Source organism: Pristis pectinata, chromosome 31 (genome assembly GCF_009764475.1).
Source record: "Pristis pectinata isolate sPriPec2 chromosome 31, sPriPec2.1.pri, whole genome shotgun sequence".
NCBI lineage: Eukaryota > Metazoa > Chordata > Chondrichthyes > Rhinopristiformes > Pristidae > Pristis > Pristis pectinata.
Window position 1 is genome coordinate 3,301,173 of NC_067435.1, and position 27,776 is coordinate 3,328,948.

Sequence of the window (27,776 nt, forward strand, 5' to 3'; positions counted from 1 at the left end):
GCTTTTGCTCCTGTCAGTTTCCTCTCTTTCATTTGTCAAAGGCTTTGACTTGTTACGTAGGTAAGTTTCAACCTGAAAAGTTAGCTCTGCTTCTATTCCCATAGAAGCGGCCTGATAATGTTATTTTTTTATTTCCTATTACTTGACTGCTTACTTTCTGTGATACTTGATACTTGACTGGTAAGCAACTTTTAACACCACAGTCCTGATGCAGAGTCTCGACCAATGCGTTGACCATCCTTTGCCTCCACAGATGCCACCTGACCTGCTGAGTTCCTCTGGCACTTTGTCTTTTGGTCCAGAGTAACACTGCAGCTGAGTATCCATGCATGTTGATTGCAACTAGGCCTGTTTTGTTTGTTTTGTGTATTGCGCTCTTGCCCAGAGTGTTGAGGGTAATGACAACCTTCCTACCATCCCCAATGGCTAAAGCCCATCTCATCTTAGGTCTTGAATTGAATTTGGCTCCTTTAGTCCTGTTGTTTAGTTCAAATAACTTTTCGAAGGGATTATCCCGAGATCCAAATCCTGTCTGCTAATGATTTAAAATGTCCAAGCCTAGACTGTCCCAGACATGAGCATGATTGAGTCAGTCTGCAATAATAGACATTAATTCTCCTGGAACTGGGAGAGTGGGATCTCTGTATGATTGAAAGGTCGACAGCCAATGGCCGAAGCGGAGGGCGGGCTAAGCGGCGATTGACGCGGCGGCGACGCGGGGCGGGGCTCCCAGGCCTGACGGACGGAGGCGCGGGGCAATGAGGAGCGAGGAGGCGGCGGCGCAGGGCCAATGGCGGCGGGAGGGAGGCGGGAGCAGCGGCGGCCGTATAAAACGGGGCGCCGGGAGCCGGCGTGCGGTCAGTTGTGAGCGAGTCGTCGGCGATGGCGGACGTGAGGGGGGAGCCGCCGGCGAAGCGGCCGTGCCTCGGGAATTGCGGGGCTCCGACGAAAGCGGCCCAGACAAAGCCGGGCCACGGCAACGGCAGGTCCCACAAGCCCGACACCCTGCTGGACATCAGCGCCAAGAAGGTGGCGGAGAAATGGCCCTTCGAGCAGGTGAGCAGTGCAAGCGCAACAAACGAGGGAATTAAAAATAAATCACCTCAGTAAACAAGGGGGATGGCGTGGAGAGGGGCTGAAAACAATAGGCAATAAACCCCGAGCTGTCACTCCGCATCTCCAGCCCAGCAAATGCCCCCTTTTCCAACTTTTACACCAAATAAACACCTTCAATCAATTTTATTTTCACTCCTGTAATTTCTTTCCCCAATCTCTTTGTTTTTGGAAGATTTATATCTAGAAATGTTTATTGTTTCTTTACATTTTTTTAATGTATTTGCTCCTCAGACTTGTAAAATTGTACGGTTCTTTAATGAAATCTGTCCTGGCTGCTGTTAGTCCTGCACCAGGTTCATTTCTAAACATCTTTTTTTTAAAAAAATGTATATTGAGGGGGGATGCAGTGGTTGAGCTGCAATGGGATTTAAAAAAAAATCTTTTTAATTCCCCAACTTTCAATTAATGTGTATCTGGTGGGAGAGAGGAATGAGAAATCGCAGCAGTGACTGGGGAGATGAGGAAATTGGAGAGGAAAGAAATTGAGTGTGAATTGCTTGGGGTGTTGGTGGTGAAGGATACTGCATTACTGAGTGTAAAGGGAACCCAGATAGGAATTGTCAAAGACTTTTACTACACTTGGTTTTGAGCAATTTGTTTAAATGATTAACTGAGCAATTCCTCCAGTTTTTCCCTCCCCTCTTCTCTCCCCCCCCCCTTATAGTTTTTGTGCATTCTTCATCTTAATGTAAAGATTGACACCCACAGTTGATGCCTGCAGTAGAAATTGTGGCACTTCTGGGTTAACTGGTATCTGTAGCTGATTTTGTTATTCGATGTTGGTGAAAGATTTTGGCATTTTACAATCTTTGTTCTGTTGTTCAACAGGCGACTTAACCAAACCAGCCAGCACAGTTATTTTGCAGTAAATTACTGTAAACTCGTTTGGCTAACTACGCTAATTGATGTTTTGATTTTTGTGCTGACTTCATTTGCACAGTGACTTTTCCAAACAATGACAGCCATAACTTGAGAAAAAGGACTTTCCTCTGTACATGGGTATAAACAAGCAAATAAAATATAATTCACTGACAAATAGAATTGTTTGTGATACTGAATGTAACATGGAGAAAAGGGTCTTTTTGTTTTCACATAGTTGGAAATATATTAAAGTTGGGTTTTATTTAATGGATGTTCTAAGATGTGTTTGACTGTATTGAGTCTGTGCGTGCGTAGTTTCTTGTTGATGGAATGAGTTTCTTGTCTGCCTGCATGAGAGTAGAGATTTGTCCGTGAAGACTTGTATTGTTTCCACAGGAACCACATTCAAGAGGTGTGTGTCAGCAAGGGTGGGAGTGAATATTCTTGTTTCCGTCTGACTATTTTTACCCACCTCCTCTCTTTTTTTTCCCATTTTCCGTCTCCCCCAGGGTGTGGGTGTGAATATTTGCCCCATAGAGAGGGTTTGAAAGTCGGTCAGAGTAGCTGTGATTCAGACTTTATGATTAAAGCAATAACTATTGCCAGAGGTTTCTGTTAAATATTTAAATATTGATTTGTAGCGTAGAAGAGACCAAGACCGCATGAATTGTACCGTCAACCAAGATACTGGTCTGGACTGTCTTGCTGTTTCAGTTCCCATAGTGGGTCTTTTAAAATGATTGGATAATGTGGGTCATATTGAGCTCAGACTTTTGGTAGGAATATCCTCACATTTAATCAAACTGATTAAATTTGCTTAATGCTGCACCCAATGGTAATTTTATGACACATCAGGCCAAATGTGTTTTACGTTGCGTATGCATTGTAATTTTAATCTGTTGGTCTAAATACTGATCCAAAGAGTATCTAAGGCTTGTTGACTGAAATTGATTTGCTTTGTAAGGTGGTCAGTAACTTGTGTTTGGGGGGGGGTGAAGAAAGCATGCGGTTAAGGGAGTAATATCGATTATTGGGTGTTGTGCGCAGTGTGGAGTAGGGGTGAATGTTGTCAGACACAGTGTAATGCAGTCTCTGGTTCATGTATTTTGAGTATCCCAAACAATCAGCACTGTAGAAAGTAGGTTAACTGTGGAACTGAGTGGGTGTGAAAATAAAAATACCATCAGACATTCCCCTCCTTCACAGGATGTACCAATCCCACAACTGGGCACTGACGTAACTCCGTTTGAAGGTAATTGAGGCTGTAGCAGCTAACAAAAAACCATAACAAAGCCTTTCCACTTCAAAGCAGAAATTTCCAAGAAAAACAGCGTGGTTTGTGGTTTCTTGTAGTGTCGCTCTCAATTTGCTATATGTGGAATGGGACTGGCAGACAGATTGGGTTTGTGTGGCGCTTCTCTCATTCGGCACATCCAACGTGGTGCTGTTGCAGGGTAGGGAACGCAGCTGCCAGTTTGCACTCAGTAAGGTCCGTCAGACGGTGATGTGGCTCTTACCAAATTTTCTGTCTGAGGGGTACAACTACTGGCTGGACCACTGCTGACAGCTCCCGTGCTCATCTTTGGAAATAATGGCTTATTTTAACATCTCATCCATCAGTGCAGTGCACTCTCAGTTCTACACTGTAGCTTCAGCCCAGCTTTTGTGCTCAAATCTTCCAAGTTGGCCTCGAACCCCCAACCTTGTAACCGGGTGAGACTGCGACAAATTGAGCCATAACTGACAACTAATAGTAATAGGAGATGTCAGGGAGATTGAAGTCTGTGCCCATCAAAGGGGGTTTCCATAAATTCACAAGTGGCACAAAGGTGATTGTTGTCTTAATCCACCTTGAACTCCTTTTCACTCTGGGTTATTTTTGTGTAGTGTTTAAATTGCCTTGCAAAAGCATTTGCCACTTGAAATTTGAACAAGGTGCAAATTGCACTTTTTTTTGACAGTAACAACGTATAATTTCTTTGTATTTAGAATCTTGCTGTTTAGGGGGATTGGTGGGGAATCATTGTGTGTGTGTGTGCTTCAGCTGTGGTGAGAAAAGATCAGTGCAGTTTTCATGTTTGCAAATGCAGAGAATTTTAAGCTCCAGTGATATCATTAATAGTCAGGGTGGGGAGCTTATTTGAGGTAACACATTGAGAATATTGCATGACTGCATAAGTTGAAATGTAATGTTTCATAGTCTGTTGGCACCAGTTCACTAAGACTTGTTAATGCTGTATGATTTCCCAATGTAGTTGTATCAAATTCCTGCATTGAAGTTCTAATTTGTTTAGAGTAAATGTGTTAAGACTTTAGCTTGTGGTCAGCAGAGAGACTTGAATGAGTACAGTTGGTGTTCACAGGTAATACTACAACTGACTTCCAGGTGTGAATATTAGCATGATCTGATTTTCTGATGCCATATTTACTTCTAGTGAGAACTCTGTTTTTAACTAGTTTATGCTTTATTAACTATTTTTGATGTGTTAGAACCTAGTTGGCAGATGGAGTGCTCAATTCAGAAGGCATGTGGTTAAAGAAATCTGTCCTGTATGGATATGAACTCCTCACTTGCAGAAAAAACTGTGCCACTTCTATTCATGTTTTGGGTGGAGTCCACAACAGGTTAAATTATACACAATGGGTGGAAAGAACAGGCTTGACTGGCCAAATCATGGTCTTCATGCTTCCTAAATTATTTGAATTAGTTATTCTCTCGTGAGTTGGGATGGTTGTAAACTGCTTAAAACTAACTACTGTGTTTTCTAATGGGTGAGAGTGGCTGGTATTTATATCTAGAGTTGTGATATTGCAGGAATCCTTTTTAAGCAAGTGGTGGAGCTGATAAAACTAATAGTCACCGGTAATTATCATGCACAGCACTTGCTGTCCTGCATGCTGTGGTTCCTTCAGCTTGTTGAAAGCTGGGAATTGAAATTTACTTTTCAATTTGCAGACTTGTACATTGATTGCTTAGAAGCTCAGACCACATTTTGGGAGTGTTTTATTCCCACCTTATCGTTTAGGTTTGGTTCTTGAACTCATCATTGTACTGGTCTCTAATGACAGGATGCAGTTGGTTAATTTTTTGTGCATTTATTTTTAGGTAGAGGAGCGATTTTCTCGAATTCCAGAGCCAGTTCAGAGGAGGATTATTTTCTGGTCCTTCCCCAGAAATGAGCGAGAGATCTGCATGTACTCATCACTCAGCTATCAGTGTCAAGAAGGGGAGAAGGATGGTGAAGTTCCTTTCAACAAAGGGCTGAGATTATTGGAAACAGGAGCCATTGAGCGTGTACTGCAAGTAGGTGAGTATTATCAAAATGCCTGGAGGTGGGTTTGTTAGATGTGGATAATTGCCAAATTAATGCAGTTTGAATCTATGCACTTAGTATGATATGGTGGCATTCCTGAATGCTACTGCTTAGTTTAAGACATTGCCACAGTATGATGGTTGCATTGCCTTTGTGTACCAGAAGTACAGGAAGATGGAAATGCCCTTCAGGATGTTTGCTGAAGGGCTTGCTTCCTCATGCAGCCTGCATGTAGGAGGAATGACTTGGGTCCATCGAGACTCGTAATTGTGGAAATGCATTTGATGGTTTGTAACGGCTGTGGCTTTGAAATCTTTACTTGAAATTACTGTGGTTTGATTTTATTTTGTTGCTGCATTGCTGTTAGAATGCTACTGGACTAGTTTGAAAAGCAGGTATAATTTTTCAGGAGCCATTAACAAGATCTAGATTACTAACTTGGCATTGAGTAGCTTTTAGCAACATGCGTTAAGTAATGGACTTCCTTTTATGACGCTCGTGTGGTCCCTAGCCGGTGGAAATGGAGCATTTTCCCACAATAGTGAAGTCATAATATAACTTCAGAAGGCTTGGGGCACAACCCTCAGTTCAAAATAAAAATTGAATTGGGCTCTGTTTTGTACTCTGAGTTGCAGTAACCACCAAGAGTTTGTGTAGAAGGATTTAAAGTTCCAGTTACACTCCCACCCCCATATTAGATTCTCTCCTTTTTTCCTTCCTCTTGCCAGTCCCCTGCACTGATTCATTGGCTGAGACTATCATTTGATGCTGCAGATTGCCTAAAGTGGGAGCCGTAGTCAAATGCTGGCATTCTTGCCTCTGCTTAAAGTTGTAGATTGAAGTCCCACTAAAGGGATTTGAGTACAGAAGTTCAGGCTGATAAGTACTGTACTGTGTCTCATTAAGTTTTAAACTGAAACCTTGTCTGGCTGTCAAGCGGATATAGATGATCTTCTAGTTCAGTTTGAAGATCTTTATAGAACCCTGACCAATATTTACCCTTCAATCAACATCTTTCCTTTTTGAAAGAAAGGGGTCATTATCATGTTGCTTTTTGTGAGCTTAGTGTGTGTGTGCAAGTATATAGGTTGCCTCACTTCCTACATTACAATGAGTGTATCCACTGTTGTAATGTGCTTTGGGGTGTCCTGATGTCATGAAAAGTGCTGGATGAATGAAAAGTGATGGTTCACCATTGCCTCAGGAGTTCCAATGGAACAACTCAGCCAGGACCACCGCTGCTGGAACTCCTGATACATGCTGAGCCTGTTTATGATGGACAATTTGACCTTTGGAGACGGGAAATAGTCTCAGTTGGTACTCCATCCGAGTTTCATCCATGTGGTTGAGTTCGTGCCTTTTTAAAGTGAGAGAAAATGATCAAATCCTACATTGTTATATGTTCCATTTCTTCCTATAGTTGCTGAGTTTTGCCTGACTTCATACTTGTTATAGCATCTGAGCAACCTCGAGGCATTTGTGTAACTTTTATTGAGCTCATCAGCCTTTCACAAAAATTGCCTTTTTATAGTGGTTGCATAACAGGTGAACCTTATGCACAGTTCCAAAAGCTGATTAGGCGATGAGTCAGTAATCCAGTTTTCCTCTGTGTGGTAACAGTGCACCAATGTCTCTGAGTTGTTGGCCTCCAGGCTTCCCAAACTGATTTGTTTGGGGTGTGTAATTATGTATAATTCATATCAGAGGTCCCTGAAACCACTCAGGTGTCTGTTTAACATGCTTATTTTTGCACACACATGGTCACTTAACTGAGCCAATCCAGCAACGCACAAGAAAATAATTTTGACAAAAGTGTACAAATGTTACATTTGCAATAAAGTGTGAGCTGTACCCAAGGGTTTCTAATGATGACCTAAATCGTAAAAGTGGAATATGAGCAGTTTGCAAAGTCTTCTGAGCACCAGTGACTTTTTCAACCTTGATGTGCAAGTCAGCTGTTTTGTAAATTAATTTTGCTGTGTTTATCTAGTATAGCTTTGACTTTCTCATTTAACAGTAGTTCATTTAAAGTGCATCCAAATTTCCTTAAATATTCTGTTTTGATAGCTCCTTCCTTCTCACCAGTCTCTCACCTTTTGAGCCCTTTGTCTGAAGAAATGTCCAGTACTCTCCTTAGCACTACCCTCTAGAGTGACGCATTAAAGTACTCTTGGACCAGGGAAAACGTCTTCCAGTATATTTTAGTGGAAAAAATAAGACAGCATCAAAAGTTGCCAGCTTGCTGAACATGCCCATGTTGTACACACTTGCTCTGTCAATGAGTGCATTGCATCATTGGCACTCAGCCAATGAAATTGTGGTATGTAATGACCCCTTTTAGAGCTGGTTCAATTAGCAGTCTAGTTCACGGGAATGCTTCGTCAGTACTAAGTGAAGTACCAGTGTATTGTGCAGTTAAGTTTTGTTTTGGCACCACTGTTGAAGGTTTGTCGTTAGGGGGAATAAAACAGAAACCATTTTGTGTTTGGCATAGGCAAGGTTGATCCACAAGATCACAAGACAAGGGAGCAGAAGTAAGCCATTTGTCCCATTGAGTCTGTTCCAAGGAAGAGGAGAAAAAGAAAAAAATGAGATGGGGGGGGGGAAGGAGAAGAAAAAACTATTCTAATCCCAATTTCCGGCTTTATCCCCATATCCCTTGATACCCCGACTATTTAGATATCTATCTATCTCTTCCTTAAACACCCCCAATGATCTGGCCTCCACTACTGTACCTGGCAAGGAGTTCCACAAATTAACCACCCTCTGGCTAAAGAAATTTCTCCTCATCTGTTTTGAAACTGTACCCTCTAATTCTAAGATTGTGCCCTCTGGTCCTGGACTCACCCACCAAGGGAAACAGCCTAGCCACATCTACTCTGTCCATTCCTTTCAACATTTTAAATGTCTCTGAGGTCCCCTCTCATTCTTCTGTACTCCAGTGAGTACAGTTCAAGAGCCGACAAACGCTCATCATGCATAAGCCCTTTCATTCTGGGAATCATTCTCGTAAATTTCCTCTGAACCCTCTCCAACATCGGCACATCCTCCCTAAGATATGGGGCCCAAAACTGTGCATATTGTCAATCAGTCTGGAATTCTTAAACTTAAGGAGAAAAATCAAATAATGATGCAAATTGAAAATCTATTTGGGATTTGCAGAGAAAAGGAACAATTGCACTCTGTATGTGTGCACCATTCCAATCAATCGAGACCTGCAGTTCCAGTTGGAGATGCACAAGATGGCAGATGCTGGAATCTGGAGCAATCTGACCTGCTGAGTTCCTCCAGCTCTCTGTGTGTTGCTTCAGTTCCATTTGTCCCATTCAATGGTGGAAAGCTAACACTGCAGACCATCAGAACAGGTTGTTCTCCTTCATTCTTGTCTATGGCTTGAGCAATATTTATAGCTTGAGATTCATCATTCATTGTACAGGCTTTTGGTGAAAGGAGTTAGCTTGTAGATGTCTCCATTTATTATGGATTGAGGGCAGGATGTGATGATTTGGGATATTGCAGGCAGGAGTAAGTTTGCTACTTGGGCAACACGTGCAATTGATGCGCATGACACGTTTGCTTTCTGAAGCCCATGAACCCTTCCCATCAGGTCTCTAGTTCCTTGTTTTGGCCAGTATTTTCATTTGGGCTTTACTTCATTTTTCATTACTGTTGAAATTGATGTGATGGTAGTAGAATGAGGAAGGGTTCCCCGCAACCATGCGGAGTGTTGCAGTTGGAGGTGGTTACGGGGCAGTGGTTAGTGTTCCCAGTGGATTGGTATTGTGCCCAGTTCTGGACACCACACTTGAGGAAAGATCTAAAGACTTTAGAGAAGGTGCAGAAGAAAGTTACTAAAATGTTGATAGCTAAGGTCCTTCTTAGAACAGACGGGGTTGCTGGAGATCTGCTGGAGGTGTTTAACATGTATGGTCTAATATAGGTAGTGAAACTGTTCCCATTGTTGATGGGGTCAAGAACTTGACAATACAGAACAAGGTGATGTGGGGGATTTGTTTTTTTTAAAACAGCAGTTGGGTCCAGGTAAGCATGCCAGGTGAAATTAGAGGCAAATTCAATTGTTGGTTCAAAAGGGAGCTGGATAAGGAGCTGAAGAGAGAATTTGCAGGACTATTGGGACCAGCTGAATTGCTCCTGTGTAGCCAGTACAGACCAGCTGAGCCAAGTGCTGCCTCTTGCACAGTAACCATTCTAAGATGTGGATTACTGAAGATTCACAATCTGTCACAGCATCTCAACAACTGTCCTGAGAACTATTATTCCTCTTTAATTTATCTAACATCATCTATGACCATGGACACTTTTTTTGAAGATCTGTTTTTGACAGAACTACTTCTAGTGGATTAATTGTAGGTTGGGACACAAATGCAAAAGTACAAATTAATATATAGATTTAAATGTCATGCTGTGCATCCATCTTAAGACAAAAAATTTAGACATCCTGATTTTAGATGGGCTTTTTGTGGATGAGGAGGATTTTTTTTCTTGTATAACCACCTGTTAATTGCTGCTACATTTAATATTGATTAACTCAAATCATTGTAGGTGTGTTTAGCAATTTTGGACAGTTATCTTGTACACTTCAGGTGTAGTTCCTGGAATGAATATGGCACTACTAATACCTGATGGTATTTTGTAACATGGAAGGAAGGTGATTCTTTGTTTGTTCTCCCTGCCTGCCCCTCCAAAATTATTACATTATTCAGCAGACAATTTGTCCCACTGCTTCTGTTATCTGCTAGGTCCTATTCCCCATGTCTTCAAATTTTCTTTCTAAATTTATTTTGCTGCTTTTAAAATTACTTAAAAGGATTTTGTTCACAGCTGTTTTTGGTAGAAGATTCTGTAAGATTCCCAGGAGACCAATGTTAAATTTTAAATGTCTCCTTCAGTACTGCCTCAACTGGATTATTCGAAGCATAAATTAAGACTGCTTTTTCAAGCTGGGTGAACCTAGGGCCAGTCCACTGTTTGGTCATCACCTGGGAGAGAATATGATGGGCTGCTTGTATAATCATGGACTTTTGAAACAGAAATTATGCATTATTTTGGATCCTAGTTATTAGAAAAGAAACATAGGGTTGCTTCAGGTAGCCTGTAAATTGAGCAGCTTCCCAGCAAAATGAACAAATACAAGCTCTGAGACTCCAAGAAGCCTGAAGCGGGCTTCTCGCTTGCTAACTCTGATCTGCTGGCAAGCACAAGTTGGCTGACTTTATCAAGCCACCTGTATAGGCCAACAAGATTGTTTGCCAATGGAATAAACTCCTTTTGGTGGGTGAGAGGAATCTCCCAGGAATGGAGTGACTTGGAGGAGAATACCCAATTTATTCTGCAGTCAAGCACCTTTTTAGATCTACTGTTATATTGCAAGGAAGAGAAAAAAAAAACTAGATGAGGTGATAGAAAAGGGAATCATGCTTTCTGTATTTTTTTAACTCAGTGGATGCTTTAAACTGAATGGAAATGTAGGCAAGGTCTTTCTGGAAACAGTTGACTTTTTAATGATCTTTCATCAGAATACTGGATTATAAAATTTTCTTAGTGTAACTAGGTATGAGAATTGATGAAATTATACTTGAGTTCTGAAGCTTAGCATATTGAGTAAATGCCAGTGTTCTTGCAGAAACATCGTCATGGTGCTGCATCTTGTGTAGGTTATTTATGGTTGAGTCTCTAATTCAAGTAGTCCCTTCTCCCCTTCATGCCAGCAAAAATAACAGGCAGCTATCTTCAATACTCATTTTTGTCTATAGAAGTAGATTTGCCTTGCACGTAGTACTTTCACAGGCTATTTTACTGCATGGGTGGGTGATAAGAGACCAGTTTGAATGGATCACCTGTGTGAATCATGTACAAACAAACATTAGTAGAGAGTGACCGATGGAGACTTGGCACACAGTGGCAAAACCAGATGTGAGCCTTTTTAGTCCTCCTAAAGGGGTAACTTGTGCCTGAACATGGTTTTACAGAGCACAAAAAAAACTACCAGTATCCAATTCCTTAATGAAGGTGGTAATCTTTGGTGCATTTTGAGTCTAGAGGTTACAGACAACCTTGGTGTAATACTCCGCTTAAATGCACATGTTTCAACGGATTGAAAGCAAGACTGCAGGCTGACTTTGCGACATTAGGTACCCCTCACTTCCATGGCTTGGCTGCCAACTGTAGTATCCATCCAAGTATCCTGACAGTGACTTAACTTGGTGTATACCAAGAAAGCTAACTGGATTTTGGTTGTCTGTGACCTGAGGTGTTTTTACATGGCAATTTGCAGTTCCTGACTCAATTCCTTTGGACATTGGATGTTGGTCAGTTACATTAGTGCCATTAGATACTGGCTCACTGGGATGGGGAAATGACAAGCATGTTCAGAGATGAGTGATTCTGAAACTGGTACCATGGGGTGGTGGAGAGAAATGGGAAGATTGCACTTCTGGTGTGCAGTGGTGGTGAATGGTGGGGGGGGGGTGGAAAGAGTAAAAACATCTTAAGAACATGACATGCTTTGTCATTGGTTGAAGTTGATGCTATTGAATCTTTTTGGGAGGGCAAACTGACTATTTAAAGACAATAGTGCAGGGTTTGTAAAGCAAGAATGTATCAGAAATCTTCCAGTAAAGTGCTGGGACCAGATTATCTGTAACTGTACAGTTTGAAACACACCAGCCAATTTGCAGTTTTTAGTTCTGAAAGCATTGTACCATTGTGTCACAGTGGAGGCACTGACTGGTATGATTGCTGGATTTGTGTTGACACTCCTGGCAGTAAAATTGTAGCTCATGCAAACTTTGATCTTCTAATCTGCTGTCATTATAAAGCAGTGAGCATACCAAATGAGGTGCTGGTCTTTCAGAAACTAAATTAAAGCAGCAACATGAAAGCCAGTGGGTGAGTGCCTTTCTCCTAATTAACCTGGTGTAACTTTCTTTTTGGTGATTTGTGTATCTGTACCTCCCCAACTTTTCCTGCCTTGAGTTGCCATCAGAAGCCATAGTTGAGAGAGCAGGAGAGATTTGTAGAACTGGAAGAGGTTAGAAATGGGGAGAGTTTTTTGTCCAGGAAACAGTGTAATTACTCATGGTTCTTGCAGTTCCTGTTTGCTAAAAATGAATGTCCAAATGGCAAGTTGCACAGGAAAAACTCAATCACGCTAGAAATTGTTTTATTTTTATGCTTTTAAGTATGGTACATTGGGATATAGTTGTCAGGCAAGTAACCTAGAATGCTGCACTAACAATCTAGAGATATTTAACTCCTACTCTGGAATTTAATTTGTATGGATTTTTTTCTTTAAAAGAACAGTCAATCTTGGTTTTGATGACCACAAACTACTGAATTTACTGATGTATATTAAAACATGAATTCTGCCACTCTTGCCCAGTCTGGCCTAGAAGTGACTGAAGACTCGGCAAGATGAGTCTCTTCAATCCACTCTGAAGTGGCCTTGCAAGGCCCTCTCTGCTGGAGCAGCTGTAAGAGAACACATTGAATTACTGGTACAATGAATGTAGACAAAGACGTGTTCCAGTTGTATATATTATGAATAAAGTCCATTTTTGAGTAAAAACGAGTAATAAATGGTGACCTTGCCAACATTGCCCAGATCCTTTTTGGGGTGGGGGTAGAGAAATGAATAACAAAAGTCAACAAAGGGTGGGAAATTGCTAAGATGCCTTGGTTCAAATTGTTTTAACAGCCTTCATTGTTGAGGGTTGTGTATTGGCTAAATAACAGGCTTTGTCCTCTGATTGTGAACAAGCTTTTCTGTGCAAAGTGTTTGGCTCTACAACTTCAAAGCTATTTGTGTTCGCTTGTTTAAGAGATCTGAAGGAAGTGACCATTGGGTTTGGGGACGGCACAGTTGGAGATGTTAACACAGCCTTGAACCAAAGACGTGTTTGAACAGACATTTTAAACTTTTTTGTTTAAGTGTCTTGCCATAATCCCTGGCTGTGATAGATCACTTATCGAGATTGATCATTCTGCATGTCTCTAGCTCACCACATGTGCAAAGCACCGCTACTTTTGAAGTTTAGACAGTGGTCTCCTGTGAGTTTTAGCAAACAGATTTGTTTGGGTTCCAGCAGTAGCTGAATTTCAGTTTGGAAGTCCAGTAACAATGAGATGAATGTGATTTTTAAATTTAACAATTGTAATGCATTCTCTATGGTTACATCTTGTTGCTTGCTCCTGCTTAATCTTAAACAGAAGCTAAAGATACTTGCTGTGTTTTTCTGTAACTTCCAGGTTGGATGTTCATGTGGGTGAAGGTGGGGACTAGTGCTAGGTGGAGTTGCACTCTCTTGAACCCTGTCACTTTGGTACAGACTGCTGCTATCACTGGAGATTGTTAGGGAATTGTGTGGTGCTTTAAATGTTTTAGGAAGATGAAAAATGAACAGCTTCATTTGCCTATGTCTGTGCTACTTTGAATCTACTCTTGTGGACAGACTCCTTTCGGAATTGATTACTAGCAATCTTCTGTAATTTGTGCAAAAGGTTGTAAAGGATTTTTAAATTGTTATCATTTGCATTAATTTCTATATTTGTTGCACTGAGCACTTGTTCTTTTGAGATCTGGAGGCAGGTGATGTAGTGCAGGAGTCCTTGCTGTAGAAGTCAGTCACCTAAATTGGGGGAAAAGCCAAGCTAGGCATATCTGGTGGAAACATAACAGGTTTGAAAGTCAAAAGTCAAACTTCCTACTGGTAGTCACTCCAAGGAAAGAGCTGTGCAGGGAAGGGTCTATGTACTCAGTTTCATAGTGTCAGTGAACTAGGAATCAGCAAGAGGCTGATAAATTTTGGATGCGAGGCCACCAGACTTGAGTGAAACTGAATCTGAGACCAAGAAAGATGCTGGGGATCTTGTTGAGCTGCGTGTTGTTAATTATTGAATGAATGCCTGTAGACAGTTTGTACCTGCCCTGTTGTGAAGCAAGATAACTAAGTTAGTACCGGTTTCAAGTAAGGGTGCTCCATATTTGGACAAAATCAGTCTTGTATTTCCTGTTGAATTGCAGGGAATGTAATGGAGGAAAAATAGGAAAATCAAACTGCCTTTCAAGTTGGCATCTTGCCTCACTCCTGACCTCAGTGAAATTCCACATTCTATTTACCTTTAGGCATTGTACTTGCGTACTAGTTTTGATTTTGTATGTGAAGGGCACTGATGTGGAGTTTAACTTGCTTAACTGTTCACCAACCTCAGCTGTTGGCATGGTGACAAGAAGTTCACATCCCAGTATAGCAGCTGGAAAATTTAAATTCCAGTTTTCTCTTAAATAAAATATCATCTGGTATCGACAATGGCTATCATTTGATACACTTGCAGGATGCGGAAGTGCTGAGCTCACTTGATGTAGCCTGAATGTGACTCTAGCCTCATCAATTTTTGACATATTCTAGCAAGTCATTTATTGGGGGGGGGGGTGTGGGGGGAGTAATAAATCTTAGCCTTGCCAGTGACATCCACATCCTGTGAACAAATTAGATTTAATCTAGCTGCTTTCTGTTAGGAAAATATTCAAATTCAAAGTGCAGAGTTCTGCACAATTTTGGTCATTCATTTAAATGTGAAAGGTTACTGCAGGTGAATGGAAATACAGAGTTGAAATTTCAATTGCTTCAGTTGTGATTTTATTAAATATCTGAAGCAGGCTTGAGGAATCCAAATAGTTCTTGTGCCCCTTTGTAATGTCCTGCTGCCATCTACATGACTTGTTGTTCCTATAGGTGTTATTTACAAGATTGGATCTCCAACTTCCTAATCCTATTTAATTAAAAAGGTGAACTTTAAATGTAATGTTGGGGAGGAATGGCAGTGGAGGGTGATAGTTATTATCCTGCCGGTTGGACAATAAACCTTTTATCCTCCCACTTGCTGCCTTCTTCAAAATCAACTGTTGGATCCACTTCTACACTTGTCCTTTTGATAATCATTGTAGATATTTATTGAAAGTCTAGATAAAATTCACATGTACTTATGAACTATTCTACTAGCTGCAGGGCAGTAAGAGGCAATCAGTTAGAGAGGGGCAAATCCTAGATCTTAAGACTGTATCTACTGATTTTTTTTATATACATCGAAACAGTGAAATGCATCTTTTTGTGTAGTGTTCTGGGGCAGCCTACAAGTGTCGCCATGCTTCTGATGCCAACATAGCATGCTCACAACTTCCTAACCCCCCCATGTCTTTGGAATGTGGGAGGACATCAGAGCACCCAGAGGAAACCCCCACAGACGTGGGAGAACGTACAAACTCCTTACAGACAGTGGCGGGAATTGAACCTGGGTCACTGGCACTGTAATAGTGTTATGATAACCACTACACGTATAAACACTTGGTAACTCTTAAATCTTCTAGTAACCTCATAATGCCAAACTGTGAGGAAAGTGAGTAGTAAGAACAATGTTTGATTAAAACTTTTAAAAACTTATACAGCACAGTAACAGGCCCTTCCCACCAATGAGTCCACACTGCCCCTTTAAACCCATGTTAACCTACCCATATGTCTTTTGGACTGTGGGAGGAAACCAGAGCACCCAGAGGAAACCCACACATGGGGAGAACATGCAGACTCCTTGCAGACAGTGATGGGAATTGAACCCACGTTGCTGGCACTGTAATAGCATCACACTAACCACTATGCTACTGTGCTGCCCTGAATTACCTACCAGACAGACACCTTGAATTGTGGTGGGGAGGGAGGTGTTCTTGGAAAACAGTCTGAATCACTTCTATCACGTGAACCTGTCATCTGCACATTCACAAGTTAAAGGTTTGTTGATTTTATTTGTTCACAGAAATGAGAGTAAATTTTATTCTGTATTTCAAATTTTTGGGTTGTAATTTGAATTCTGTAAGGGTGAATTTCCTTGACCCAAATGGTCATAACACAGGGATGGCATGTGTAGTGTTTTGTTTTATGTAGTTCTATCATAGGAGGTGAGCATTTGCCCATTGCCCCTGCAATTTTCATGGTGAGGGTGGTTATTTTCAGGGGCAGGAATCTACCTTCCCCACCTCCTTATGGTTTGGTAGATCAGCAATACCCACCTCTCTGATCAAGCTTGGCTTGGGGCAGGAGTCAGCTTTTGTGGTTCAATACAATGACTGGGATGTAGAACTGCCTTTGGAGGGAAAAACCTGGTACTTTTGAATTTTCCAAAAGCTTGTGCATCATGCTACCTCTTTAAATGAATTTTGCTAGTTTTGGTGTAAATGTTTTGCATCTTAATAGACTAAAGATGATCAGAATACACCAAGCAGTTGCCACCATCTTTGCAAGTTAGACACATTCACTACCGACTTTTGATGTGTGTATCTCAACCCATAAACATGTTATGAGAGGAGTTTAATAATGGTAGCTTATTTGATTCAGTTTTACCTCGGGGAATACTTAGCAGCTGATGGATGAATAGTTCAGGAAGTTTCAGTCTCTTTGCAAGTTTCTGTGACCCTCCCCTCTGACTCACCCTTCCACTAGTGAGTTACTGGTGAACTATGTGACCAGGGAAACAGCAGTGAGTTATATTAGCCTTCTATTGTTACACCATTATGGCTTTGAACTAAGCAAGTTGCACAGCTGCAGATTGTCTTGTGAAGAAATTAACTCTATGTAATTTTACAAGTTTAAATGTTATAAGTATTTCCAAGTGCTTAAGTTTTAAGATGAGCCCTCGCTGGCTGCTCCACCAACCCAAACTTCCCTTTAGCTGGTTTCCACAGATCACTCCTAGTCACTTTGAGTTCTTTTGTACTGTATTTTAATACAGAACCAAATGGAGAAGCCTTGTGTTGAGTACACTTAACTCAGAGTTGAGAATAAAGCAGGGCATTACATTCAGTCAGACCCACGTGAAATACTTGCTGAGATTGGTGTTAACATTTTCTAGGCGAAATGTCTGAATAAAAGAGGCCATGTTGCAATGCAGTGTATGTAAAATTTAATTTCTAATCTCCAGCATCTCATGTACCTCATTAATAATAAACTTGTATGTGCAAGCAAAGTTGTTACCAACTTCAGAAGTTGGTAACTATCTTTTACAGAATACTGTTTTTCAGAATTATATGCAGCAGTATAACCATTGCAGGTTTCACACAAGTTGCATTTGAAATGTGGACTGTATTCACGTCTAGGTCAACACCAAACCACTTGAGTGTTAACAACAGCCTACAGCTTTGAAGATTACTTTTTAAAAAATTCTATATATTAACATACTAAATTCAGTTTTGTACCTTGTGTTGGAGTTTACCCTTGTGGCTTCAGGATTGCTCATTAAGTGGCATAGCCACAAAATATGAGCTTATTTGTTTTTGTGTATTGGTTTGTAAATGCCATATTTAAGTGATTTGCTGAGAAATGAATGTGCCCTTACTGCAGTACCTATCTTGTTATACTAGTCGTTGTAATTTTGATTGTTGTACACATTCAGAATGCTCTGTGAACTAAAAAGTGAAAGTAAGACTTTGTCCTTTGAAAGGAAATGGCTGTCCAAGTGGTCAAGTGTACTAGGTGTCTATTGTACCAAAGATGGAAGGCTCCAGTTTCATTGTGGATACTCTGCAAAGTAACACATTTCTCTAGTGCAGATCTGCTGAGGCATAAAATTCAAACACAACTTGAGCTTAGTCCATGGCTAATTGAAACCCAACCCAAGCTTGAGGATTTGTAACCTACTTGATACTCAACCTGGAACTCTTGCAGAAACAGTCAGTTCCCATTGGGCAGTCAAGGTACCCAAGGACTCCAGTTAGTCTGTACCAGGGAAATGAAAAATTAAAGAACTGTAAATGCTGGAAACACTCAGCAGGTCAGATGGCATCTATAAAAGAGAAGCAGTTAACATTTCAGATGGAAGATCCTTTGTTGGAATTGGGGAAAGAGAAAAGCAAGTAGAAGTTGCAAAGTGGGTAGGGTGAGGGTGTGTAGGACAAAGGGAATATCTGTGAAGGGCCAAGGCCAGGTCAAATGGATGCAGTTGGAGGGTGATTATGCTTTGTGTATTGTGAATAGCAGGACTGTGGGATATGCCCAGCAGGTCAGGCTGTTGGGGAGAGAAATGGAGCCAGGATTTTGGATTGATAACTAATTTGCAGCAGAAATGGCCAGTTTGGGTGCAGATAAAGCAAATTGTCTAATGTTGAAGAAGTTAAGTTGCAAAGGCTGCACCATGTCTGGATGGAAAATGAGATGCTCTTAAGCTTGTATTGGTCCTTGTAACCATGCAGTGAGCCACAGTTCAGAGTAAAAGTTGGTGACTGGCAACTTTGGCCAGTCACCAAGTGTTAAGCAATGGGGTGCTATGAGTAGAGTCACCTCTGGACTGGACTGGACTGAACTATATGGGTTCCCATAGCCACATCTTTGATCTGGAAAAAGTGAAATTGAAGGGGATAGTCAGTATGAGAGCAGGTTCAGCCAAGTGAATCAACACTGATAGAGAAACTCAGTGGGTCAGGCAGTATTTGTGGAGTTTTCTGGTCAAGACCCTTCATCTGGGCAGTCAAGTGAATGATTTTTGGTGGTGGAGGGGAACTGGACTCTCCCCACATCTGGAGGTACTTTACTGACCTTGTATTGCTCAACTTTGTGCCAGGTAATGTTAGTAAAGTCATTGGCTTGTGTTGGAAGTGCATTATGCTTGCACTGAACTATGAAGCTTCCTCTGCCAAACTCTTTAATAATTTGGAGTGCACAAAAGGCCTATTGCCTCCATTCCTATTTGTACACTGGTTTGGCTAGTTTTATTTTCAAGGATTTGAGGTTTGAAAAGGACTTTCAGTGACTACAACAAAACAATGTGTTGTGCAGCAGGAATGGTTGCATTCTTCTAACTTTGTGGTACAACACTGGATTCTGAAGCAAACAATACATTTATGTGATAGAAAAGCAGAGCTCTGAAAATTCTCATTTTGCATAACAATAAATGGTTCTCTTCTAATTAACATTCACAAATACTTTAATACTCTTGTTAAAGAGATTCAAATGGTAAACTGCTCCAGTTGATTCCAGCTCAAACCTCTTGGCTGTGCCTCACTTTGCCTCATCATTGGCTTCAGTTTCCTAGTCCCAGATTTATCTTTCCACCTTACCATAGTTCCTTTGGCAAAGCTTCTGATTATCTTCCCTAATTTGTTTTTAAAATTTAAGAGAATGCTCAATGCTGGATCGTAATACAGGTTGAAACTCTCTACTCTTGGCATCCTTGAGACCTGACTGGTGCCAGATAACAGAAAATATCAGGTTACAGAAATTGTAATACAGGAAAGTACGGGACACTTCATGGGTTACATGACTGCTTCATTCCTGAGAACCATCAGTAACCCAAAGTTTCAGTAAATTCGGATTGCTGTTGCCTCGATGGCAGAAGTTAGGTACTTTTAGATTTAATTATATTTTAAAATTAGTTAATTAGTACAGATCTATATACAGATCAATAATACTCCATACAACAGGAGTTGCTGGACCACAGAATGTCACACCTGCACTGCTTTGGTAAATGTGACAAAGTTGGAATGGTAAAGATAACGATTTATTAAACCTGAGAATTGCCAGTTGTATCTCCTGTCACCCAGTGTGGGACTTCTCAAATTCCAAGTAAGTTGTAAGAACTCCTTTCAAAATGCTTTTTAAAATGAAGCTCTGACATTAGTTCTTCCAGTTTCAGAGCCATGTACAAAGTATGAACAGATTGCTTGGAGGATAGTTTAGGTCTATATTTGTAATTAGTATCACATTGCTTTTTCCCCTTGTTTGTGTAGCTGGGCATTTGTCGTGGGAGAGCACATGGCTGTCACATGACAGTAACAACACTGACCGCTCTGGTCAGAGGACAGCATTGCTCCTTAGATCAGAAGTGACACCACTGTCAATCAAGGTGTGGCTTCACCCGACCCATCGGGTGTGGGCATAGGGATTGGACTTGGAGAGCACCTTTGTTTCTGAACCTGCCTGACCATTGGCCTGTCTAAATCACCTGGCCAGGCTCCACCCAGCCTCCCAGCATTATAAAGTGTTGCAATCCTCTCGCTCTCTCTCGCTACAATGCTGCAGAGACAGCTGGTAAGGGTGTGCACTACCATGTGGTTTCGGAGCATCTTAATCAGATTCCAGGGAGTGTTAGAGGCAATGCTTGTCTAGGTCAAGGTATTCAGGCATTGAAGTATTTATCCTTTAAGCTGTACCTTTTTTTTTTGTGTGTGTGCATCTCATCCTTGTTGCAATTTCCCCCCTCACGTTCGCGGTCTCCTGTGTGTGTGCGAGTGTGCATCCGTTCCCATTCATTCTGTTCCCGCATTTGCCTTTGTGATTAAACTGTTTTTAAAATCCAAAGCCTGTGTCCAGAACCCTCCATCTTTAAGATTCCGAAAGAACCTTTTCACACAACAGCATTTCATTCATGTGGAATTCCTGGAACTGGGGACAGTGTGAGTAACAAGTGAACTATTCTGAGCACCTTTCAACATAAAATACTTGATCAATTAACTAGTGAAATAACTTCACAATGAACTTGAATCTATTTTTATGACCCTTAATGGTGGCCTTTCCTATTACTGGGTTACAATAATAGAATTAGAGCAGAATTTGGCAATAGGCAAATTTCCATTCTATATTTGTACAAATGGGTGTATAAATATACAGCAATATTTTAGATTTAAAATTTTTATCTAAATCTGATCAGGGCACGTAGAGCTGTTAGTACTAGTGGTTCCAGGTACTGTCAGCTATTGAATGGATAGAAAGTAGTGCATAAAGATCCTGCTGCCATGTTAAAACAAGTGCCAACTGATTTTTTTTTTCCCTTTCAGCTCAGCCATGAACCAGGGTGAGATGCCTTGAAGGTTCAAAATGGTGAAAAGATTAACTATTGCCTGTTACTCTTGCTCCACATTAAGCATCATAACTGGAAGTTCCAGAGATAACTTTCAGCAAAATCATAGGAGAAAATTTGGTTCAAACCAACATTGTCCTGTAATATACCATAGGATGTTGATGTTTCAGGGAAATGCAGAAAATGTCCTGGTTTGTTGGATGGCTTTAAGTAGCTGGTTATGTTTTGCAGACATGTTAATTTACTTAACCAATTGCTGAATTCTTTCAATTACAAAAATAGAAATCTACAAAATTATACCTAGCGCATCATTTTAAAGGAAAGAGTTTAACAACCAGATCCCAATACTGACATCAAATTTCCAGTTTTGCTGCACCAAAAGCAGCTTAAAATTGTTGGTCTTCAGTTCCCCATTGTATTTGCTCAGAACGTACTGTGGTTGCCTGTGCTTTGAGTTTACTTGTTCTGTATTTGTGTTCTGACGATTGTCAAACTTGAGTGAGATTAGACATCTGTTTGGTGAAATTGCATTTACCCCATTAGATTTGAATGGACTCCTTTTCCTCACTGGTCACATTGCCAAAGCAGCAACACCAATCAGGAGAACTTGAGGCTGCTTTTTTTACTCATGAGGCAAATCTAGAATGCAGATACTGAGGGACTTGATTTGTTTAATATTACATTAAAGACCCAAGTGGTATAATGGACCAATATCTCGTATCCTCAAGTCCTGCTCCATCAAATTCTCTCACTGAATTGGAGACTGATGTCAGGATTATGTAACCCAGAGTGTGGTTAACTTGGCATCCACATGTAAATGGAGCAACAGGATTTAACTGTTTATTTAGCTGGGTCTACTTAGGATGAAGTTTTTAATTGTTTATGGAGAGCTCTGTGGGTCTGGTGGTCCTGTTTGTTGTTTTGCAATTACCTACATGCTTTGACAACCAGTGTTTAGAATTGGCACAGTTCAGCTGTGAAATTGTCAACCTTTTGCCAGTCACAGTTCCCAGGTCACTTTGTAAGTGTGGTTAGTTTTGTTTGAGTTGGTGCATTACAAAATTGTCTCATTTCCCTGCCCTTTTTAAATGGAGATGTGCATTGGTGGTTGTCATTGATGTAATGGTCATGTGTGTGGAGCTCTTTTGGGTGGTCCAAAGCTGACAAAGCATGTCAGGAGTCCAGGCATTTCAAAGAAAGCATAACATTGGATGTGTATTATGCCTTAAAGCCTGTTCTGTAAATATAGGCTGAGGAGGAAGGTGTGAAGTATGCTGGTGTGTATTTTAATCCAATTTTCTGGTGCTGTTTAATTTTAGTGTTGTGGAGATGGGGGAAAGTTGGTGGCTGCCTGTAATAAGTACCCCCCCCCACCCCCCAAAATGAGGAAAGGGAAAGAGTTACGTCACCTCCAAGGGGAGTACATACTGATGGTTACTTGTATGGGGCAGACAGTCCTAGAATTAAGATTTTAAATGTGTAGCTGAAGGTTTTTGTTCTGTGTTGATACATGAACAACTATTGCACGGAACAGGCAAGTCTTAAGTGTCTGTTACATTTCACAGTAATGGAAGACTGCTGGAAAATCTTGAAGTCCTTTGTCACCACTCGTGATCACCATTCATTTTTCCAAATATTTCTTTACTTTTACCCTGATCCTTCAAAGCAGTAGCTTTGTAGCTTGTAACAATCATCCCCTGAAGCACAAATGGACACTGTCAGCTGCTGTTGTCATCCTTGATGTATGGGGGTATCATTTTATTTGATGAGCTAAATATTCATTTGATACTTTTCTTGCATTAACTGATTGTATAGCTTGCTTAAATAAAATAAGTTTGAGTGTGTTCATGTCCTGATGTCTGAGATGCCAGGAACAAAACCATTTTCCTTGCATCTTCTCCAAACCTCTACCTATAAATATCAGTTTCCTGGTGGGTTGCCATATCTTACACAAGTGATTTATGAAAAATGTGTTTTCTCTTTTCTAACTTGGTCCCTTCATAATCCTATTTTTAAAAATAAAATTTTGGACTAAACCTTCATCTTGTCCAAGTAGTTGCTCTCTGCAGGCATTGGAATTCAAAGCATTCTGATAGGTCATCAAGCTGTAACCTTAAGTTTTTTTTTGTAATCTGCAGATACTACCTGATTAAAGTATTTATAGCAGCTTTTTCTTTTTGGTGTAGAACATCCATGGTTTTTTTGCCTAACTACATAAGAGTTTTGTGCAGTTTTTTGTTGCAACACAAATTTAGAGGTCCAAGAAGTTGCATCAATCCTTAAGGTATTGATGGTTTCGATGTAAAACAAAACTAGATTCAGTCCTGTTCACTGCACAATGGCATGTGTTTGATATTAGAATGTTCTTGTCAGCTCTTTGTCTGTTGGCTCAGCTTGTGTTTTGTCAGTTGGTGAATTCCAAGTCTGTGTTCAGCAGTGATGCAACAAATCTGTCAAGGTTTCTGAACAAACCTATATTCTACATAGACTTATTTCGTTCTTTCAAGATGCTTGCAAACTAATGAGTTACTGAAGTGCAGTGCTGCTAGGTGAATAAACACTAAGTGGAATGAATGTTAGTGGTAACATTTCAGTAGTGTTAGTTGGAGGAGAAATTTTGGTCGGGGTAATGGAAGAATTGAAGTGTCATCGATCTGAAATGTCATCTCTAGTTCTCTCTGGTTGCTGCCAGACCTGCTGGGTATTTACAGCATTTTCTGTTTCCAGTGGGGGAATTGTTTTCTTTGGATAGTGCCAAGGAATGCTTGTCCACCAGAGCTGCCATGCAGCCTTGATTTGAAACAGTAACTCATCCAAACTTAAGCAAAAGAGCTGAAGATGCTGGAAATCTGAAATAAGTAAATTCTGGAAATCAGGTCAAGTAACATCTGTGGGGTGAATTGTCTCTTTGGATCCATGTCCTGATATCTAAACATTGGACTCCTTTGAGTATTGTATAATGCTGGAATGCCACTTTCTGCGGTGTCTGAATAACTTTTGTCATTGTATTACCTCTTATATTCATCTTGTTTTACTGATTTGGTGTTTTCTAGGACCTTAAAGCTATACTATATTTAAAATTTCTCCTTTTTTTTCCCTGCATAGTTCAAAATCTTGAGCATGATTTAACCTAACTTTTATTTTCTGCTTCTGTTCTGATGATTTTGCTGAAATTATGGGGCCCTGATCAAAGTTTCTCAATCCTTCCATTTCTGCATGAGGGGATCCACTGTCTGCTCAACCACATCAAATTCATGGTCGAGCTGCTTGTCAGGGGTATGGAGGTATACAGAATGGAAATGGGTCCTTCAGCCCACTGAGTTGCTACTGACTGACAAGCACCCAATTACTCATCCTACACTAATCCCAATTTATTCTTCACACTTCCTCATCAACTCCTTCATTCTATCTCTCAACTACACTGGGGGCAATTTACAATGCCAATTAAATCCACGAACCCACATGTTTGGAATGTGGGAGGAAACCCATGCAGTCACAAGGAAGACGCGTCAACTCGGAATTGAATCCAGGTTGGTAGAACTGTAAGTAGCTCTACCAGCTGTGCCACTGTCCTGCCATTAGTCTTGAGACATTGACATCAATTTTTACATGTTCCTTAAATTCAGCTGTGGAAATAGATTTTTGGGAATATCTGTGCTATTTGGGGTTGTATTGGGGGAAAAAATGGAAGTATGATATTAAGCCTTGGACTGCATGAAGAGCATGTATACCAGTTTTTTAATCAATAAGCAAGGAATTGGTTTGTCTGTTTTTATTATTTGGGATATTGGAATTTTTTTTTTTAAAAATGGGAAACCTTTGTGCTTTTTGGTATAAGTTACCCAGGCTCCCAATTGTGAAATCATACCAATAGGTAGTGTTATGTTGTCTGAATTTGCCACAATAGATTCCCTTTTCCAACTCGAGCAAAACCCCATTCTGATCTTTGTAGTGTCTTAACAACTAATTAAAACTGTTAATGAAATGCAGTATTCAAATTGCACTCAAATAGCAATTAGATTGGGTGTTTTCACTTCCAATTTAAAAAAAATCACTATTGTCTGTCAACAAAAGGATCATCAGTTTTAAGTCTGGTGTACTGCATCAATGTCATAAATCTCATCCTGCTCTTTTGCATTGTCACTGCAATATAAATGCAATCAATTATAGTTCATCTGAAGATAAAGGTTATCTTGTCTCAACTAGCATGTTTGAAAGGACTACATTAAAAACAGACTGAGACTGTGTCCAGAACACACTCCCTTTTCTCATTGACCCTTTGTACTGCTGGTATTGGAGCCAGTCTTGTTCTAAAACAGCTGTGTGAGTCTCTGCATCTTGAACATACACAGGCCTTGCTCTGGTCAAATGGCTGTATACATAGCACATTTCATGCTACTTAGGTAACCACTGCCCTTGGCCTTCACAGCTAGTATCATGCTGGTTTTACTCAGTTTTTTGAGGTGAGAATTTTTTTGATTTTTGGCAACCTGAGACCTTGACATTTCAACAGTTACCATAAAATGAACCCTGTTAATAGCCTGGTTTGGTTTGATAACTTCCTTTCTTTCCTCTCCTGCATATTTTGCATATCCATGCCAAGTATGACCTGATAATTTTCCACACATCGGGAGTTCTACTTCAGAATTTCGGTGTAATTGGAGTGGATGACCTTTTATTAGGTTGATTTGAATTTATTCAGCAAAGCTGGATAATAAAATCAAATGTCATCTTTTCATTCAACTAGGGTAGAATATGTTGAGTTTTGGCATTGGAATATGTCAATCAAAAAAAAGAATGGAAATCTGATGTGGAAACAAAATGCTGGAAATGCTCAGCAGCTTGGGCAGTATCTGTGGAAAGAAACAGTTAATGTTTCAGACCTTTCATCAGAATGGAGGAAAATACAAGTGAACTTTGGGTTTGAGACCATGTGTGGGAATTCCAGCAATTCCCATTTAGCATTAATGTAGCACTTTTCATAAAATTATATCTCAGACATCTTTGCAAAGAAAGCAATATTTTTAAGGGGACTTGAGAGACAAAAGCACCAATTAAGCCTTGCCAATTTCATAACCATTGTTCTTAACCATGTCCTGAGTTTTGAATTGCTGAATTACTCTGCGACAGTCAGCTCTATTTATGAGATCCTGAGATTTAGGAAGCAAACATGCAGTAGATTTTGCATATGTAAATGTTCACTTGTTTATTCATTCCATCAGTGCTTTGAATCTCTACATGAGCAGTAACTGAACTTGTCTTTTTTTGCACCAAGGCCTTTTTGCAATTTTTTTTTCTCTTGTCTTGTATAATTTGTATTGTTGTCTGTACCTATGTCTGTGATGCTGCTGCAAGCAAGCTTTTCATTGTACCTGTACCTCATCATACTTGTGCACATGATAATAAACTTGACTTTTTGTGGCTCAGTGTCTGCTTGTTTAGTTTTTATCTCTAGTTTCTAAAGACTTTTGCATCCCACTCCAGTTTACTCCAATTTCACTTCATACTTAAAATTTACATGATTTTTCTTAAAATCTTAAACCTTGGGGTAACCTGATTATTTTTAATAATTTGGGGTGTTGTCCACTACATTTTGGGGGATACAGCTGCTGTAGTATTGCAGAAAGTGTGCAAAAGCAGTGAATATTCAAAGATGAAGGGTAAAAAGAAGTCCCAAATGGTGCAGTTGCTGTTTCAGAATGATACAATATTACTGCAGAGACTGGTTTGGCAGTAGTTATACTTTAACCATTGCGCATGAAGTGCATTTTACCCAAAAGAATGGAACTGGCCAGTTAGTACAATGGGCAACACACTAGGGTCTTTAAAGATAGAGCTATCAAAAAAAACATGATGACACTCCAAGCTGACTTGTAGGGTGCCTGGAGTCTTTGCCTGGCTTTGCATACATGCACCAAGCCTTGGATGCTTTTATGGGAGTGGGACTGTGGCAGACAATAGAAGCAAGAAAAAGTCGCATGCTTGTGAGAAGGATAATGTTTCGCAGCATGTGTTCCTTTTAGCTGGGGGTGTGATTCAGATGGAGATGTGTACGTATGAGGTTTCAGTTTGAGGCCCCCATGTTCTTATCACTGTTGTGATAACTGTATTAATGCGTAGCCATATGGAGACAGAATTAGCATTTTGGAAGGTCATCAGCTGATACCTTGGTTTCCTGTTCTAACAGGCAGCAGGCGAGCTGCTGTAGCCAGTTGAAAAGGAGGAAATTAAAGCCAGCCAGATGGAGAGATGGGAGCTTTTAAACACCCAGCCTACCTCTTCCCTCCCTTCCCCCGAGTTAACACGCTCATCCGAAGTAAAACTTGAGCGGCACTTGAAGAACAAATCTCCAGTTTTGCTGGCTATTTTGTTTGCAGTTTTATTTTTGAGATGCTGACTTTATTGATCTGGATAAGCATAATTAAAATGTCACAGCTAGAATGGCTAAACAGTTTGTTTAGGCTGTTTATTTCCAGAACATCTCTCTGTAAACACTGGAGTTCTCAGTAACCAGTGTTCTGCTGGAGGCAAGAGCATTAAGAATTAATTTTGAAGGTCATCGTTATGCTTGGCCATCCCAAATTGTCTTGACTGAACGATAGAAATCACTTTTTCAAAATAAGAAAA

General features: G+C 40.4%; 1 protein-coding gene across 1 annotated transcript in view; it reads left to right on the forward strand.

Moving 5' to 3' along the window:
* Positions 1-882: 882 nt before the first annotated feature.
* The window catches only part of LOC127584846 (zinc finger SWIM domain-containing protein 4-like), a 76,957-nt gene continuing 50,063 nt past the window's right edge, over positions 883-27,776 (forward strand). Inside the window, exons 1-2 of the mRNA XM_052041806.1 lie at positions 883-1,056; positions 5,084-5,285. Of these exons, the coding sequence (XP_051897766.1) occupies positions 883-1,056; positions 5,084-5,285 (376 nt within the window). The remainder of the gene's footprint in view (positions 1,057-5,083; positions 5,286-27,776) is intronic.